General features: G+C 44.2%; 1 protein-coding gene across 1 annotated transcript; it reads left to right on the forward strand.

Moving 5' to 3' along the window:
- Window positions 1-1,068: 1,068 nt before the first annotated feature.
- Window positions 1,069-10,873, forward strand: LOC102447603 (acidic mammalian chitinase-like). The gene is made up of 11 exons (XM_075910065.2): window positions 1,069-1,506; window positions 2,304-2,333; window positions 4,006-4,207; window positions 5,824-5,880; window positions 5,988-6,153; window positions 6,785-6,909; window positions 7,970-8,093; window positions 8,233-8,418; window positions 9,129-9,248; window positions 9,345-9,486; window positions 10,538-10,873. The coding sequence occupies exons 3-11, from the start codon at window positions 4,131-4,133 to the stop codon at window positions 10,813-10,815; spliced, it is 1,275 nt and encodes a 424-aa protein (XP_075766180.2). The 5' UTR covers window positions 1,069-1,506; window positions 2,304-2,333; window positions 4,006-4,130; the 3' UTR covers window positions 10,816-10,873.
- Window positions 10,874-18,152: the final 7,279 nt, after the last annotated feature.

Here is an 18,152-nt window from a genome sequence, read left to right on the forward strand (position 1 = left end):
CATGCCGCTAATCATCAAATGCCACAATCTTCCCATGGTTTTGGTGATAGAGGGATAGCACAGCCCAGAGGGAAAGCATGATATAAAAGCCAGAGAGAGGCAATACTGTATCAGTACGAGGAAAGATGGCCAAGTTGATGCTTCTTACCGGTAAGTTCAACTCTGTAACTTCTCTTAGGCCATGTCTATATTAAATGGAAGGTCACCGCAGCTGCGATTGATCTTCCGGAGTTCCATTTATCGAGTATGGTTAAGACTCGCTAAATCAAACTCAGAGGGTGCCCCCGTCAGCATCCAATACTCCTGCTTGTGCAAGGAGTAAGGGAAGCTGATGTAAGCATTTGCCCCCTTTGGCCTCCCATTGTGGGAAGGTCAGGGAAAGGCAAAACTCCAGCTACATAATTAATGTAGTTGAAATTTCGTATCTTGTTTTGACATCCCCTTTTAGTGTAGACCTGGCCTCACAGGGGCATGTACAGATGGGATTAACACTCCTGGATCAAAGTGTAGACCTACCCAAAATGACCTGAGACGTAAAGGGTGGGTGAGGTAATATTTTTTCTCAGATGAGCTGCTGTTGGTGAGAAAGACAAACTTTCCTTTCCCAGACCTGAGGAAGAGCTCTGCGTAAGCTTGAAAGCTAGTCTGTCTCACCAACATGGCTTTAACAACACTGCCTGTTGAGATGTGGAGGACAACTATTTGAGAGGGCTTTGGAAGAAGCTCAGGTGTCTTTCCTGCAACATGAAAGGGGTGAAATGGGGCAACATTCAGGGCCTAGCCAACTGAGTTCCTGTGAAATGATTTATGTAATACTGATGCAATTTTATTGCATGATCAGTTATGGGATTGAGATATTGACCTACTCCTAAATGTCAAGGAGATGGATGGAAGAGATAATGATTGCAATGTCCTTGGAAGCACCTTGACCAGAAGTCCTGCCTCGTTTTGATGTCACAGGCAAGGACAATGTTCTGGATATGATGTCACCAGACATGATGTCACAGCCTAGGCCAGTTCTAGCCTGAACCTTTTGATACCTGGTTAGGGTGACAGGATGTCCTGATGTTAAGGGCTTTGCTTTATATAACCAACCCTAAGGCCTACCTGACCTGGGGAGGGAAACTAACAGGATTTGATGTATGGCCCAGAGGTCCAAGACCAAGCAGTGATAAGTAGCCCTGCTCCATGAATTTAAACACAAGTGCGGCAAAACTTCTGAGCAAGGCCAAAATGTAAAAAGAGAGATAGAGTGATGTTTTAAAAGACTTTACAAAGAGAGTAGTTAAAGGAAAATGGGTGTTTGGAAATATAAAAGTTAAATAAAAACATTGCAAGACGTTTTCCCACATGTATAACTGGAAAGAAAATTATCTTTTGCAAGGGACAAAGGGGGAGGCAGTGTTTCCTAGTGAATAGAGCACCAGCAAGGCATTCAGAAGACCTGGGTTCTATTCACAGCCCTGCTATGGCCTGCTGAGTGACCTAGAACAAGTCACTTTCCCGGTAGGTGCCTCCGTTTCCCCATATGTAAACTGGCAATCATGATACCGGCCACCTTTGTAAAGCACTTGGAGCTGTATGGACAATAAGTGCTCCATAAGAACAAAGTATTAATAGCCATGATTCTTTATAATAATCCATAATACGAGTTATGTGTTTTTATTAAACACTTGCTCTTAGAAAGCAAATATTAGAAAGCCAAAATAAACACACTTCTTGATCATCTAGTATAGGCAATAAGTGACATTTTTCCTCATCCTTTCCTTTTGATTCTGTAGAGGATATCTGGTTTTTGCAGCCAGAGTAATTCTAAAACTGATTCTGATCAAATATCTGTAGTATTTGTTAATTTCAGCAAATCAAGAGAGATTCCTGTCACCGGGAACAAACTAATTCAGAGGATGTGGGCCCTGAAATAATTCTTATGTCAATTTTTTTATATATATGTGTTTTACAATTCAGCAGCTGTTTAAACAACACTGAGAATGCATATAAAAAACACGGAAAATACATATATATTCCCATTGTACACACACACACACACACACTCCTATTGAGTTAAGAGCTATTCCTAGTGTTGTTTAAACAGCTATTGAACTGTAAAATGCAAAATTTACTTCAGAGATACAAAGACTCAAAAGTTGTCAGTGAACCAAAAAGAGTTCTTTCCTTTACTACTCCAATATTCTCAAATGCACAGTAATGGGGCACAGGAGATATTATAGGTGCTGCAGTGATACTCATCTAATAGTTGCACAGTCCCAGGTTTAGTGTTGTAATTATTCTCTTTTTCTTTAAAGGTTTGGCACTCCTGCTGAATGCACAGATTGGTATGAGCTTTTTTTAATTCTGAAAACATGTTTTGATTTTTGTTTCCCCTTTGGAAAAGGAGGATAGTTTAATATACTTTGTATTCTTTTAGTTAACTCTTTTAGGTGGAGAGAGTCAAGGAAAGGGGGGGGGGGAAGTAGCTTACAATCAATTGTATACTCTTTCTATCTATCTAAGTTAATGTGTTTAACTTATTAAAGCATCATACTAGAACTGGGTTGGTAGTAGGGATGTAAGGGAGTAGTCGACTTGTTGACTATCTGACAAGCCTATGCTTATCGAGTAGTCAAGTCGACTACTTGCTTTCCCACTCTCCTCACTGCCTCTGTGTCAAAGGCAGCAAAGGGGGGGGAGAGGGAGCAGGACCCAATGCTGGGGAGAACCAGCTTAAATGTCAGTTCCCCCCAGCACTGTCTCTGTGGTGTGGGGGGAAAGAGGGCAGAGGAGACAAGGCCACTTTGAGTCCTAGAACCGGGGCGAGCCAGGACTGCTTAGTTCCAGCTCGCACCGACCCTGGAAGCTAACCCCGCTGCGGAACTGCACTTTAAATGTAATAGGAACTAGGCTGCAGCCTGGGTCTTACTATATTTAAAGTGCAGAGCTGCTGTGGGATTAGCAAGTCCCCCTCCCCCATTGACTAATAGAGTAGTCGATGGAAATTCCATTGACTACTTGATTAGCTGATTATCCGCAATTTAATTTCCCTAGCTGGTAGTCAACTTTGAAAAAGACACTAGAGTTTTGAGTAGCTTTCTTTGTAGATTAAAAAAAGGTATAAAAGGAACAGGTGCCACTGACAAACTAAGGGGGCTTCCCCGAATCTCTGTGAGCTTGAGTAGTGCAACATCAGGAATTAATGTGGCTTGGTACATTGTACAACAAGAGGAGGATTCCTTCATTTAAATAAAAACAAAGAAAGAAAGTTGGCTTTTTGTTAAGCAACTCAGCAGCAGCCTCACAGAAACAAGGTCAATCAGCTCAAATCCCACATCATGACCGACAGCTCCTCGCACAAAAGATTTAATGAAAGAAAAGTGGAAGAAAGATTAAATCAAAATGTTTTTCTCTGCGAACTGATACTTGTGTAAACTTGAGCACCCTAGATTAGTGACTTCTTAGACTGCAAGTATCAGAGGGGTAGCCGTGTTAGTCTGAATCTGCAAGAACAACAAGAAGTCCTGTGGCACCTTATAGACTAACAGATTTATTGGAGCATAAGCTTTCATGGGCAAAGACCCACTTCGTCAGATGCATGTAGTGGAAATTCCATAGGCAGGTATAAATATACAGGCATAAGAGAAGAGTTCCAATCAAGAGTAAGGCTAGAGATAACGAGGTCAATTCAGTCAGGGAGGATGAGACCCACTTCTAGCAGCTGATGTGGAGATGTGAACACCAAGAGAGGAGAACCTGCTTTTGTAGTTGGCTAGATTGCAAGGAAATATTCCATCAATAAATTTAGATTGACTTTATTTACTAAGTTCTTAATACAACCTACCTCAGCTGCATTGTCTGTGAATACAACATAAAACGATCATGGAAAATCATGCTAAGACTCAACTGGTACCTCCTATCTAGTGTAGTGAAGGAGAACCCACTGCAATTTTTATAATTTTGGGGTTTCGCCGATTGTTTTATTCTACTCTTAATATCTCCCTCTCTTCTCTGTAGGCTCTGCCTATCTACTGACATGTTATTTCACCAACTGGGGCCAATATAGACCAGGCCTTGGGAAATTCAAACCTGACAACATTGACCCATGCCTGTGTACTCACTTGATCTATGCTTTCGCTGGAATGTCCAACAATGAGATCGCCACGATTGAATGGAATGATGTGACACTCTACAAATCCTTCAATGGCTTGAAAAACCAGTAGGTATCTAGAATAAAGGGGTATCTCTTGTCCATCACTGCTGTGGATGGTAATAAAACCTAGTCCCAGATTCAAAATGATCTGGACAAACTCAAGAAATGGTCGGAAGTAACTAGGATGAAGTTTAATAAGGACAAATGCAAAGTGCTCCACTTAGGAAGGAACAATCAGTTTCACACACACAGAATGGGAAGCAATTGTCTAGGAAGGAGTACTGCAGAAAGGGATCTAGGGTCATAGTGGACCACAAGCTAAATATGAGTCAACAGTGTGACACTGTTGCAAAAAAAGCAAACATGATTCTGGGATGCATTAACAGGAGTATTGTGAGCAAGACACTAGAAGTCGTTCTTCTGCTCTGCTCTGAGCTGATTAGGTTTCAGTTAGAGTATTGTGTCCAGTTCTGCGTACCACATTTCAAGAAAGATGTGGAGAAATTGGAAATGTCCAGAGAAGAGCAACAAGAATGATTAAAGGGCTAAAGAAAATGAGCTATGAGGGGGAAGACTGAAAGAACTGGGCTTGTTGACTTTGGAAAGAAGAAGACTGAGAGGGGACATGATAGTGGTTTTGAAGTATCTAAATGGGTGTCACAAGGAAGAGGGGAAAAAATTGTCCTCCTTGGCCTCTGTTGATAAGACAAGAAGCAATGGGCTTAAACTGCAGCAAGGGACGTTTAGGTTGGACACTAGAAAAATCTTCCTAACTGTCAAGGTGGATAAAAACCGGAATAAATTGCCTAAGTAGGTTGTGGAATCTCCATCTCTGGAGATATTTAAAAGCAGGTTAGATAGATGTCTATCAGGGATTGTCTAGATAGTGCTTGGTCCTGCCAGGAAGGCAGGGGACTGGACTCAATGACCTCTTGAGGTTCCTTCTAGTTCTCGTGTTCTATGATTCTATGCCCAACAAAGTTCATGTAGCAACCTTCCTCTTCCAAAATGATCCATGTCTAGGCAATAAATCTCTCTCTATCTTGACAGAGAGAGCAGCTTGATCAAGTGCAGACCAATGACATTTCCAGCTCAGGCATTGCTTGAGAGAATCCAAAGAAAAGAGGCAGATAGCAAGGATGAAAATACATGTTGACTCCCACTGTGGATTTAAGGATGTCCCTAAATCTAGTCTTGGTTTAGTCATCAGACCATGTAACAGAATGCAGCTGAAGAAGGCAAATAAGTCACCATTATTAAAAGTAGCAAGAGACCAAGGCTACGTCTAGAGTGCAAGCCTCTTTCGAAAGAGCGTCTAGACTACAATCAGTACTTTTGAAAAAGCAAGCCACTTTTTCGAAAGAGAGCACCCAGGCAGTCTGGATGCTCTCTTTCAAAAAAGCACAGTTTGCATTAATAGCACCTTTTTTTGAAAGAGCACTTTTGAGAAAAGGCGTTCTTCCTCGTAAAATGAGGTTTTCCATGGTCGAGAAAACTGCCACATTCTTTCGATTTACTTTAGAAAGAACGTGGCAGCAGTCTAGACGCAGGGGAAGTTTTTTAAACCCTGTAGTCTAGACACACCCCAATTGTTTAAGTTGGTCTGTCCGTCACGACTAGAAATAAGCTTAAATATTTTTACCTGTTGGGAAACTTTTTTTAATCCTCCACCCTTTTTGCAGGAACGGACAACTCAAGACCCTCCTGGCTATCGGAGGCTGGAATTTTGGAACAGCACCGTAAGTCCAACCCATCCCCTTCCTGTGGCTGCATCACGGTATTGCAGAGATAGATGGGAACAAGCAGCAGCTACATCCATGGACCCTTTACTCCTCTGCTTCCCTAGATTTACTGCAATGGTTTCCACCCCTCAAAACCGCCAGACCTTCATCAGCTCCGTCATCACATTCCTGCGCCAGTATGAATTTGACGGGCTGGACTTTGACTGGGAATACCCTGGCTCCAGAGGCAGCACTGCCCAGGACAAGGGCCTCTTCACCGTCCTGGTTCAGGTAAAGTGGGAATAAGATATAGGCTGTTGAGACACCCAACAGGCAATTCACATGGAAGGAAATTGAGGATAAGGCCCCGAATCTCAGTAAATTCCCTTTAGTGTAGATCTGGCCGAAGTAGTATTAGCGTGATGGGTCTACTTCAGAGGATAAATCAGATTCTGTGTTAATTCAGAATTAGAGTAATTGATTTAGGACAAGATACATACCTGCTCTTCACAAGGGAGCACTCAGACAATCTCACTGCAGCACTCTCCTCTGCAATACAGGTGACAGAACCTCCCCCGGGTGCTCCCACCAGTGGACTCTCTGGTCCTTAGAGTACTAGACTCAAACCTAAACACTGAAAATATTGAGAGTCACAATTTCAGCATCGTGATTGTAACGAGGCTCCTCTACTAACAGATTAAAAGTCTCCCAGGGCAGACAAATGTCTTTAATTCCATCCCCCAAGATCACAATATGAGGCAGGCTTCCTTTCAGTTGCACTGGTCAGGAGGATCTCAAGCACATACATTAGAGACGGAAAGGGGCTTGACGGCTGCTTGAGCACTTCTCTGGCCTCATGACGGCCATGAGGACTCAGCCATGGTGGTAGGTAACAACTAACTTTTTCCTTGATGTCTCCTAGGAAATGCTGGAGGCCTTCGAGCAGGAGGCCAAGCAGGTTAACAGACCCAGGCTCCTGGTCACCGCCGCTGTGGCTGCAGGGCTCTCTAACATTGAGTCAGGCTACCAGATTCCTCAGCTTGGCCAGTGAGTACCAGGCTTTCAGATGGCAGAGTTGTCTTCTTTTTCATAAAAGCTGACTTTCTTTTCCCATCTAACAAAGGCAAATATGCATCATATGGCAGTTGCCAAGCAAGGGCAGGAAGGTCAAAACGTGACCTCTATTTTAGTCGTTAGCAACACTAAACTGTAGTTATGAAGGCCATGTCTTCACTAGGCGGAAGATTAATGCCACCATGATCGATCTTCTCCCGGAGTTTGATTTAGTAGGTCTTGGAAAGACCCACTAAATCAAACTCAGAGAGAGCCCTCATCAGCGGCTGGTACTCCTGTTTCTGCAAGGAGTAAGGGAAGTTGACAGGAGCATTTGCTCCCATCGGCCGCCTGCTGTGGGGGCAGCGGCTAAGCTTACATTAAGATATGTCAACTCCAGCTTAATTAACATAGCTGGAGCTGCATATCTTAATTTGACCTTCCCCTTTAGTGTAGATCTGGCCTAAGTAGTGTTAGGGGGACGGGTCTACTTCAGCGGATAAATTGGCATCCTAGAACAGAAGACAGCCTGAGGATCTGATATTCAGATTTCGAATAGTAGGACAACTCATTAGGTCTCCCCTGCTTTGGTAGGTGCACTGAGCCAATGAAGGATATGCTCCTAGGACACAACTGCACTTAGTGGTAAGCACTCCTTGGCAACTATGAGTTAAACCCTAATCCCACCATAGAGATGCACAAGACCCAAAGAGGAGCAGAAATACCATGCATGCAGAAAATGGGAGCATGACAAGTGTCACCTCTGTGGAGCCAGCACTAACAAGAGCATGAACCATTCCGCGGTTTTAAAAGAATTTGAGATAGATGCATGTAAGATGCATGTTCCTTGTAAGCTGATAGCTTGGGCGGCCTCCCAGGAGTGATTCAAATGCCACCCAGCTGATGAACAGAATGCCTACAGCAGGCAGGAGTCCACAGCATGTGTTTCTATTGGTGGTGCATATCCGTACCTACCACTGTGCCCATAACAAAATATATTACACACAATGATGGACAACATTAGAGGGAACCATGTACGTCATGCTCCTCCCAGGTATCTGGACTACTTCCATGTGATGACCTATGACTTCCATGGCTCCTGGGAAGGATACACTGGAGAGAACAGCCCCCTGAACCAAGGCCCGGCAGATACTGGCAGCAATATCTACTTCAATGTTGTAAGTATCTCTTGAAAGCTTAGGGGCGAGGTTCTTTAGGCCTGTAATGACATCAGCCTTAAAAGTGCCAACAAATGTAAGACTTACCCTTGCAGTTTGCAGCTCCTTGGCGAGACTTTAGCTCATCTGTTGCCTCTAGGACTATGCCATGAATTACTGGTTGAACAACGGGGCTCCGGCTGAGAAGCTCATTGTTGGATTCCCAACCTACGGACACACCTTCATCCTGAGCAACCCATCCAACACTGCCGTCGGCGCGCCCACCTCCGGCCCCGGCCCTGCTGGGCCATACACAAGACAGTCTGGGTTCTGGGCTTACTATGAGGTATTGGTGCTCACTCATCCCACACAAATCAAATACTCATGCCATAAGAACGGCCATAATGGGTCAGACCAAAGGTCCATTTAGCCCAGTATCCTGTCTGCCGACAGTGGCTAATACCAAATGCCCCAGAGGGAGGGAACACAACAGGTAATCGTTGCGTGATTCCTCTCCTGTCACATCAAACTGTTAGCCAGTGGTCTCAAGTTGTAACAAAGCCCACTGAATAATTACAACTAGCTAATTCTTAAACAAAATAATAGTTTGTTCATGGACAAAGAGAAACAAAACAAGGATCCAGAATCACAGAATGCATTATTTCTGGTGACTGATTCTGCCTGATTCAAAAACAAATGCTATTACATTAGCTAATTTCAGCTTAATGTGTCAGAAACAGGATAAAATCCTCCCTCGTCCTTGCACATCACAAATGCCTTGTTTGACACAAAAGGTAAACGAAGCGATTCATTCCTGAGTCCACAAGCTAAAGCAATTAGGAGACCTACTCTAATTCTTTTCCCTGCGGTGTGTCTAATTCTTCCACATCATCTCTGGATGTTATTTAAATTAATTTAACCGGGGCTGATTAAGGAATGCAGTTCCTTAGAGACAATACGGATGGTCATGATTAATGAGCAAGCCAGAGAAATTGTCACAGGTTGGACTTGTTCTTTTTGATAGGATGCTCATTAAAATTCTTCTCTTTGCCTTAGATCTGCACTTTCCTGAAGAACGGAGCCACCCAGGTTTGGGATGCCCCTCAGTCTGTCCCTTATGCCTACCAGGGCAGCGAGTGGCTTGGTTATGACAATATCAAGAGCTTCAACATCAAGGTATGGTGAGACCTTCTGATGCACAAATGCTGGATGAAGCTCCCAGCCGGCATTCACATGTGCACTGATTTGAGCTTCTTTCCTGGCACTTCACAGGCTCAATGGCTGATGAAGAATAACTTTGGAGGTGCTATGGTTTGGTCCCTGGACCTGGATGACTTCACTGGCACTTTCTGCAACCAGGGCAAATTCCCCCTGATCAACACTTTGAAGAATGCCCTGGGCCTGCAGAGCACTAGTGAGTAACTTCAGCACGACAGGCTCACAGAATGAACATCCTGTTTGCAAGCAGAGATGAGACTCTGCTTGCTAGTAGTGAACTGTTTATTGCTTTCTGCTTGATTCAAGCCAGCCCTGATAATAGGGTTACCAGGTGTCCAGTTTTCGCCCAGACTGTCTGTTATTAGGGTCCCCTGTCCGGTAAAAAAAAAACAGGTGAAATGTCCAGTATTTCCTGTTTCCCTTGGATGGAATCCCGGCAGGTCCAATTTTCCCCTGCTGCGTCCCCCCCCCCCCCCCCCCCCCGCCACCCCCCCCTTTTTTTTTTTTTTTGCTTAACAACTTTGGTCTCCCCCCTCTTTTTTTTCCTCAACAGAATTTTTTCCTGGTAGTTTTTTTTTTTTTTTTTTTTTTTGAGGGGGAGTGGGGTCTGTATTATTTGTTAAACCATCTGGCATCCCTAGCCCTGAATAGCATCTCTCTTAAGATCAGATATAGGCAAGTAACTATCCGCAACTCCTTATTTTAGAACATTATTTTCCCTTTCCCCTTGCAAAAATGCCTTTGAGTGAGCTGCAAAGTCAGCTGTTCAGTGGCAAAGGGACCTAGCTCTGTGGCTTTTCCTCTGCCTGAGAGAGTTTGCAGTTCATTTCAATTGATAATATCTATTAATGGTAAGACAGGCTCTGGAGTAGCAGAATAAAGATTGAGTCCTGCTTACAGCGCTATAGGGAAGACCCAGCAGAGGAAAAGAAGGAGCTGCCGCAGATCAGGCAGGAATGGGCCTAAATTTTTGGAAACCGGATCCAAATTGGAATGTAATAGTTCAGTGTCATCTTTATTAAAGAGCCATCAGAAGCCCAGATCTGAATCTAAGCAAACTTCAGTGACTATGAATCCAAGCGCTGAAAGTTGTTTCTTGGAGCTCCATCACTGAAGTGGTGGCGGGGGCGGGGAAGAGGGGAGGAAAATGGGAGGGTAGCTAAATCAATCCTCCTGAATGAAGTGCACATGTGGCCTGTTTCCTGGTAGGATCATGCTTGATTTGTGATTCTCTTCTTTCATTTCAGGCTGCACAGCCCCTGCTCAGCCTATTTCCCCAATCACAGAAGCGCCCAGCAGCGGGAGCGGGAGCGGTAGTTCCGGTAGCAACCCCAGCAGCGGTTCCGGCAGCAACCCCAGCAGCTCCGGGGGTAGCGGCTTCTGTGCCAGCAAGGCCAGCGGCCTCTACCCAGACCCATCTAACAAGAACTACTTCTACCACTGCGTGAATGGGAAAACCTACCTGCAAAATTGCCAGGCTGGTCTGGTCTTTGACTCCAGCTGCTCCTGCTGCAACTGGGCATGAACACAGATCAGGTTATGACAACTAATTAGCCGTCCTAATCTAACCAAATGCCACAAATGAATTAGAATTAAATAAAGCATCCAGCAGAAGCAATAGCCACACCCTCTGTGGTTTGTTAACCCACCCAACCCTTCGAGTGCTTCCACAGTGCTGTGTGGTCTGGTTGAATCATAGAATCCCAGGGCTGGAAGAGATCTCAGCAGGTCATCTAGTCCAACCCTCTGCCCAAAGCAGGACCAACCCCAACTCAATCATCCCAGCCAGGGCTTTGTCAAGCTGGGACTTAAAAACCTCCAGGCATGGAGATTCCACCCCCTCCCTAGGGAACCCATCCCAGTGCTTCCCCACCCTCCTAGGGAAATAGTTTTCCTAATATCCAACCTAGACCTCTCCACTGTAACTTGAGACCATTGCTCCTTGTTCTGCCATCTGCCACCACTCAAAACAGCCTCTCTTCATCCTCTTTGGAGTCAAAGGTCCCCTGCACAGTGGTTCACTTTTGAGAAAGTATTTCACCAGTGGACATCACGCCTGTGCACAAGGCCTCTGACAAGTCCCACTTACCCCTATTTTGAGGATTTAAGTGGTGCACAAACCTTGTGCGTAGGCTCCTTTGCACAGGAATTCAGCCTCTGCGAACAGGACCAAAGCCCTTATAGAGACTGAGGAAGTGACCTCTGCTAAGCTTATTAGCATACCTATTGGATATTTAATTGTTTTAATAGGTTTTATCTGCAATGCTCTCACCTCAACAATTGATGTGCTTGTTTAGAAAAATCCACGTCCAAACTTAGAACCCTGGGCTGTTATGGCCTCTGCGGAGAACACAAAGTGCAGGAATAAGGTCTCTGCCTTGCTGGGGAAACTCTCACAGTGACTGCAGGAACTGTGGGCCGTCTGGGGACACCCTGGTCAGGTGTCTCCATTCGAGAGAGTGACGGCCAAGGAGCTGGGAGCCTGGGTGCCCTGGCTGGGCCACGACAGGTGTGGTTGCCCTAACCCGTAACAATGGGTCTCCAGTATGAACTAAGGGTCCAAACGGACTTGGCAACTCAAATCAAATCTCAACCATAACGGAGAGGCTCCAGACAACTGCCACATGAAATTCAGGCCCAAGTTCCCCCAAAAGGTTTGCAAACCCAGTGGGAGACCTGTTAAGATGAACAGATTGGTTTGCTTGCTTGCAAGCTCTGTCCAAAAGTTTGTCCAATTCCAGTACACAAACACACCCATAAATATTCTTATTTCTACTAGCTGGAGATATCAGTGTCTAGAGCAGGAGTGGGGAATATACCACCCAGGGGCTGGCTTGCCTGGATAGCGTTCCAGCCTACAACCCTCTTCCTGCCCAGACCCCCCCCCCCCACTTTGTTCCTGAACCCTCCCTTCCACCCAGACCTCCCACCCACAGCCTGCTCCTGCACCCTCCCTGCTGCGCAGACCACACACACCCAGCCTGCTTCCCAACAACCCCCTCCCACATGCTGAACTCCTCATTTTGGCCCCACCCTAGAGTGTAGGGGGACCTACAAAATCTACTAGCCTGGGCCCCCCAGGCTCCGGTGTGCAAGGGGAATGTGGGGCTTGGGGTTTGTTTGGGTTTTTTTGCTTTTCACTTCTGTGCAGCCCCTACTGATGTCTCTGTAAGTCAGCAGCTCCCAACCCAAAAAGGGTTCTCCACCTCTGCTCTAGAGCTATGTATGCAGTGTCCTTGTAGCCATGTTGGTCCCAGGATATCAGACAGTCAAGGTAAATGAGGCAATATCTTTTACTGGACCAACTTCTGTTGGTGAGAGAGAAAAGCTTTGTGTACGCATGAGAGCTTGCCTCTCTCACAGAAAGGAGTTGGCCTGATAAAAGATATCACCTCCCATACTTTGTCTCTCTAGTATCTGAAGAATTAATTGTCAGGGAAAAGAATGACTCGGGCTATCAGGAAAGGAGAACATACAATGAGATGTTACCTTGCCTATCATTTGTGACAAAGCTCCCACTCAGCTCTGGTGGGTCCTGAGCTTTCAGGTGAATTGCTTGCCTCAGAGGCTCATGGCTGCCCTCAATTTAAGCACCACACCTAGGGCAACAGCTTGCTGTTTGTTGAGCTCTGCTCATCATTGGCCTGCTGAAGGTATAGAGGGAACCAAACTCCACAGTCTCAGTGGACCCCCAAATGGAACAGGGCTGGGGAAACCTCTTTCTTTTCCCCGAGTGGAATGGAAGTGGGTGTTGGAGGGAACCGGGGCCCACTTTCTACTCTGGGTTCCAGCCCAGGGCCCTGTAATAGCAGTTGCCTGTAAAAGTCTCCAACACCTGCTGTGAGACAGCTACAAAATCCCTGGGCTATTTCCCCCCACCTTCTCCATCACCTTATCTTCCTACTAGACTTTGCTGGTGCTTGCTCCTCCCAGACTCTCTGTAGCATCCCCTCTGTCCTCTCAGCTTCCTGTGCACTAACAAACTGCAGAGCAGCTCTTTTTATAACCAGTCTCAACTGGTTCTTTAACTGGTCCCAGGTGTTCTAACTAGCCTCAGTTCACTTGACTCTGTAAGCCATTTAACTCCAGATGCTTAATTGCTCTCATTGATTATGGAAAGAGCTTGCTGGTTCTGGACTAGCCCTTGCCAGTTTACCCTGGGAACAGAGATTTACTCAGTCTGAGGCAAATATACCTCCCTTCTTCTGTTACTCTTTTGTATCTCTCTGGTCCGACCCTGTGGCTGTCAGACATTCCTATTGTATTGACATGCTGGTGGCAGGTTCAGTGAGGCTGGCAAACCTGGCATTTGCAAGTCCTGGGGCTGGTCTGTAAATACCTTTAAAAGACCTTCTGTAGGTCAGCACCTCTACCTGACACTGAAAAAAAGAAAAAGAGAAGAGAATGTACTAGGAGCCTTCGTGGTGCCTGTTAGCCTGATAAATCCATTTTATAGCCCAGTAACTGAACTCCTCTATGGCAAAATGGTCTCCATATGAGAATACAGATGCATCGTTGGGGTTGGACTGGGCTTGACTTTTGTGTGGGTGTGTCCACCAAGAAGCCTCTTGCCCTGCTTGCCCCTTTTCTTCAATAATTGCAGTCCTCATGCTCCACAGAGCACAGAATTCACTTGCTCCTCGCACCATACAGAGCCCACATCAGACCAAAAGGACAGAGAGTGGACAGAACCAATACCTCACCTCAACTACTCTGCATTGGCCATATTAGCCAGTAAGCCCCACCTCATTTCTAGCAGCTCCAGTTGGGATCATGGGGACAAGTTGGATTCACACTACCCTCATGGGCCTATCAGGTCCAGCAAAGCCCTAAACTATGAGCAGATGTCACCCTCAACTCTTGGAACTCCAAGCCCCTTGATTTCCTCATTAGAACAGAATCCAGGGGAGCCCAGGCATAACGGCAGATGATGCAAGACTGTGATACAGACATAGTGGACCCTCCAAAGCTTTGAAGGCTTTGGAAATTTTAAGGAATCATCCTAGGATTTCATTAGAACACCATAAAGACAATTCTGAGCACCAGCAGATTAATGTTTATCACTTACGGAGCATGGTGAATCAGAAGCTCGACTGGTGTAAATGGGCATAATCCCACTGACTTAAATGGAACCATACCGATTTATACCAATTGAAGACCTGGCCCTGAAAGCAAAGACTTAATAGATGATATAAAAATACAACACTCTTGCTGTGACAAATTTACAGTCCAAGACAGATGAGTTCAGACCAGTGTTCCCTGTAAGCCATGCACTTGTGCGGCCATGCAGGAGAGATTCAAATGCTGCCCAGCTAATTAGCAGAATGTTGGCAGCTTGGTTTTTGTTTCTATTGGTGGTGCACATTTGCACATGCCTGGGTGCACATGAAAAAAATTAATTCCATGCATGCATGCAAAACATCTGCACATGGATGGAAAAGATTAAAGGAAACCTTGGTTCTAACCCCAAAATTCAGGTCCAGATCTAGATTTCACAAACCCTCTGCTAATATCATTTTCTGATGAGATTACAAATTTGGTTTATAAAGGAAGTAGCATTAATATATCATCTTTCAGCTTCTATAGGGCTTTTGACTTCATACTACGACTCATTTTGATTAAAAAACTAAAATCAACATGGCACATAATCAATGCATTAAAAACTGGCTGACTGCTATATCTCAAAATTTAATTATAAACAGAGAATCATCAAGTGGGTGTTTTTCTTTTAAAGCCCCACAAGGATCAGTTCTAGCCCTATGATGTTTAACATTTTTTATCAATGACCTGGAAGAAAACATAAAATCATTACTGATCAAGTTTACCAATGACACAAAGATGGGGGTGGTGGTAAATAAATAGGATGAGAGGTCACTAAGGGCTTGTCTCCACAATGCCAGGGAACAACGCTGCAGTGATCAATCCACCAGCTGTCAATTTATCACGTCTGCTTAGACATGATAAATCAATAAATCGATCTCTGAGTACATTCCCATCGATGCCAGTGCTCTACTAGGACAAGAGTAGCCAGGGTCAAACAGAAGAGCAGCCCCCACCGACCTTATCCCTCAGATAAGACTCTGCAGTTAGTATGTTGACTTCTGCTACACTATTTGCAAAGCTGGAGTCACGTAAATTAGATTGACAGCAGGAATTAGTGTAGACTAGGCCTAATTCAGAGTGATCTGGATCTCTTGGTAAATTGGGAACTAGCAAACTATGTGCACTTCACTACAGCTAAGTGTAAAGTCAAACATCTAGGAACAAAGAACGGAGACCCTACTTACAGGACAGTGCACCCTCTCATGGGAAGCTGTGACTCTGTAAAAGATTTGAGGGGTAAATAATCAGCTACGACATGTGCTCCCAGTAAAACGCTATAGCCAATGTGCAACTTGGACATATAAATACGAATATCAAGAAGGAGTACAGAAGTTATATTACTCCTGCACTTGGCACTGCTGCAACCACTACTAGAATACTGAGGACAAATCTGTTGTCCACAATTCAAGAAGAATGTTGAAAAATTGGAGAGGGTTCACAGTAGAGTCGCAAAAATGGTGAAAGTCTCAGAACATATGCCGTACAGTGAAAACTAATGGAGCTCAATCTGTTTATCTTATCAACATGCAAGTTAAAGAGGGACTTAATCTCAGTTTATAAATGCCAGTGCAGCAAACTAAGTTACAAAATAAAATGTCTGAAAGTTAAAGATAGACAAATTCAGGTGAGAAATAAGGGTGCACATTTTTAACGGTAAGGTCAATTAAACATTGGAACTATTTATCCACATCTGTGCTAGGTTCTCTATCCCTAGCAATCAAGAATGGATATTTTTCTATAAGATCTACTCTAGTTCAAGCAGGAATTAACCGAAGGTCTGCTGATGGGGGAGTGGCACTATACTTGAAAGAAAATGTCGAATCAAATGCAGTAAAAATCTTAAATGACCCTAAATGTTCCATAGAGTCTCTATGGATAGAAATTCTATCCTCCAATAATAAAAATATAGCAATAAGGATATATCATCAACCACCTGATCAGGACAGTGATAGTGAATATAAAATGCTAAGGGAGATTAGAGAGGCTATCAAATTAAAAAATTCAATAATAGTGGGGGATTTCAACTATCCTCATATTGAGTGGGTATCCGTCACCTATGGACAGGAGGATGCAGAGATAAAATTTCTTGGTATCTTAAATGACTGCTTCATGGAGCAGCTGGTTCTGGAACCCACAAGGGGAGAGGTTATTCTTGATTTAGTCCTAAGTGGAGAACAGGATCTGGTTCAAGAGGTAATATAACTGGACGGCTTAGAAATTGTGACCATAATGTAATACAATTTAACATCCCTGTGGTGGGAAAAATGCCTCAGCAGCCCAATACTGTGGCATTTAATTTCACAAAATTACACAAAAATGAGGAAGATAGTTAAACATAAATTAAAAGGTACAGTGACAAAAATAAAATCTCTTCAAGCTGCATGAAAACTTTTCAAAGACAACATAATAGAGGCCCAACTTAAGTGTATACCCCAAATTAAAAAACACAGTAAGAGAACCAAAAAAGTGCCATTGTGGTTTAACAACCAAGTAAAAGAAGCAGTGACAGATAAAAAGATATCTTTTTAAAAGTGGAAGTCAGATCCTAGTGCAGAAAATAGAAAGGACCATAAACTTTGTCAAATTAAGTGTAAAAATATAATAAGAAAAGCTAAAAAGGAGTTTGAAGAGCAGCTAGCCAAAAACTCAAAAAGTAATAGCAAAATGTTTTTTAAGTACATCAGAAGCAGGAAGCCGGCTAAACAACCAGTGGAGCCCTTGGACGATCAAGGTGGTAATGGAGCACTCAAAGATGATAAACACATAGCGGAGAAGCTAAATGAATTCTTTGCTTCAGTCTTCACGGCTGAGGATAGTGGGGAGATTCCCAAACCTGAGCCATTCTTTTTAGGTGAGAAATCTGAGGAATTGTCCCAGATTGAGGTGTCATTAGAGGAGGTTTTGGAACAAATTGATACACTTAACAGTAACAAGTCACTTGGACCAGATGGCATTCACCTAAGAGTTCTGAAAGAACTCAAATGGAAAATTGCAGAACTTTTAACTATGGTTTGTAACCTATCTTTTAAATCAGCTTCCATACTTAATGACTGGAAGATAGCTAATGTGACGCCAATATTTTAAAAGGGCTCTAGAGGTGATCCTGGCAATTACAGACCAGTAAGTCTAACTTCAGTACCAGGCAAATTAGTTGCAACCATAGTAAAGAATAAAATTGCCAGCTTCCTCAACTTCACTGCAACCTCCCAGCCAGAGAGCCCATGAAAAAGTGTGTAGGTATGATTGTTCCCACAGGTGTTTATCCAGCCTGTTCTTAAAAGCCTCCAGGCCTGGGCAGTGGGTAAACCTAAGGCTGGGGAACACAAGCCCCAAGCTTTGCTCCCAAATAAAATTAACAGACAGCAGGTTTAAAACAAACAAAAGGAAGTTTTTCTTCACCCAGCACACAGTCAACCTGTGGAACTCCTTGCCAAAGGATGTGGTGAAGGCTAGGACTTTAACAGGGTTCAAAAAAGAGCTAGATAGATTCATGGAGGTTAGGTCCATCAATGGCTATTAGCCAGGATGGGTAGGAATGATGTCCCTAGCCTCTGTTTCTCTGGAGATGGGTGACAGGAGAGGGATCATGTGAGGATTACAGTACCTGTTGTGTTCTTTCTCTCTGGGCATTTGGTATTGGTCACTGTCGGCAGACAGGATACTGGGCTGGATGGACCATTGGTCTGACCCAGTATGGACATTCTTGTGTTCTTATGTTTTAAGGCAGTTTTATGGCCTGTGGGAGACAGGAAGTCAGAC

The sequence above is a fragment of the Pelodiscus sinensis genome, chromosome 27 (genome assembly GCF_052426305.1).
Source record: "Pelodiscus sinensis isolate ZL-2025 chromosome 27, ASM5242630v1, whole genome shotgun sequence".
NCBI classification, from domain to species: domain Eukaryota; kingdom Metazoa; phylum Chordata; order Testudines; family Trionychidae; genus Pelodiscus; species Pelodiscus sinensis.

Bases quoted from the DNA above. Each gene is read 5' to 3' on its own strand.
- LOC102447603 (XM_075910065.2), top strand. From the start codon at position 4,131: ATGTCCAACAATGAGATCGCCACGATTGAATGGAATGATGTGACACTC. The intron at 8,094-8,232 runs GTAAGTATCTCT...TGTTGCCTCTAG, and splicing joins GCAATATCTACTTCAATGTT to GACTATGCCATGAATTACTG. The intron at 9,249-9,344 runs GTATGGTGAGAC...GGCACTTCACAG, and splicing joins TCAAGAGCTTCAACATCAAG to GCTCAATGGCTGATGAAGAA.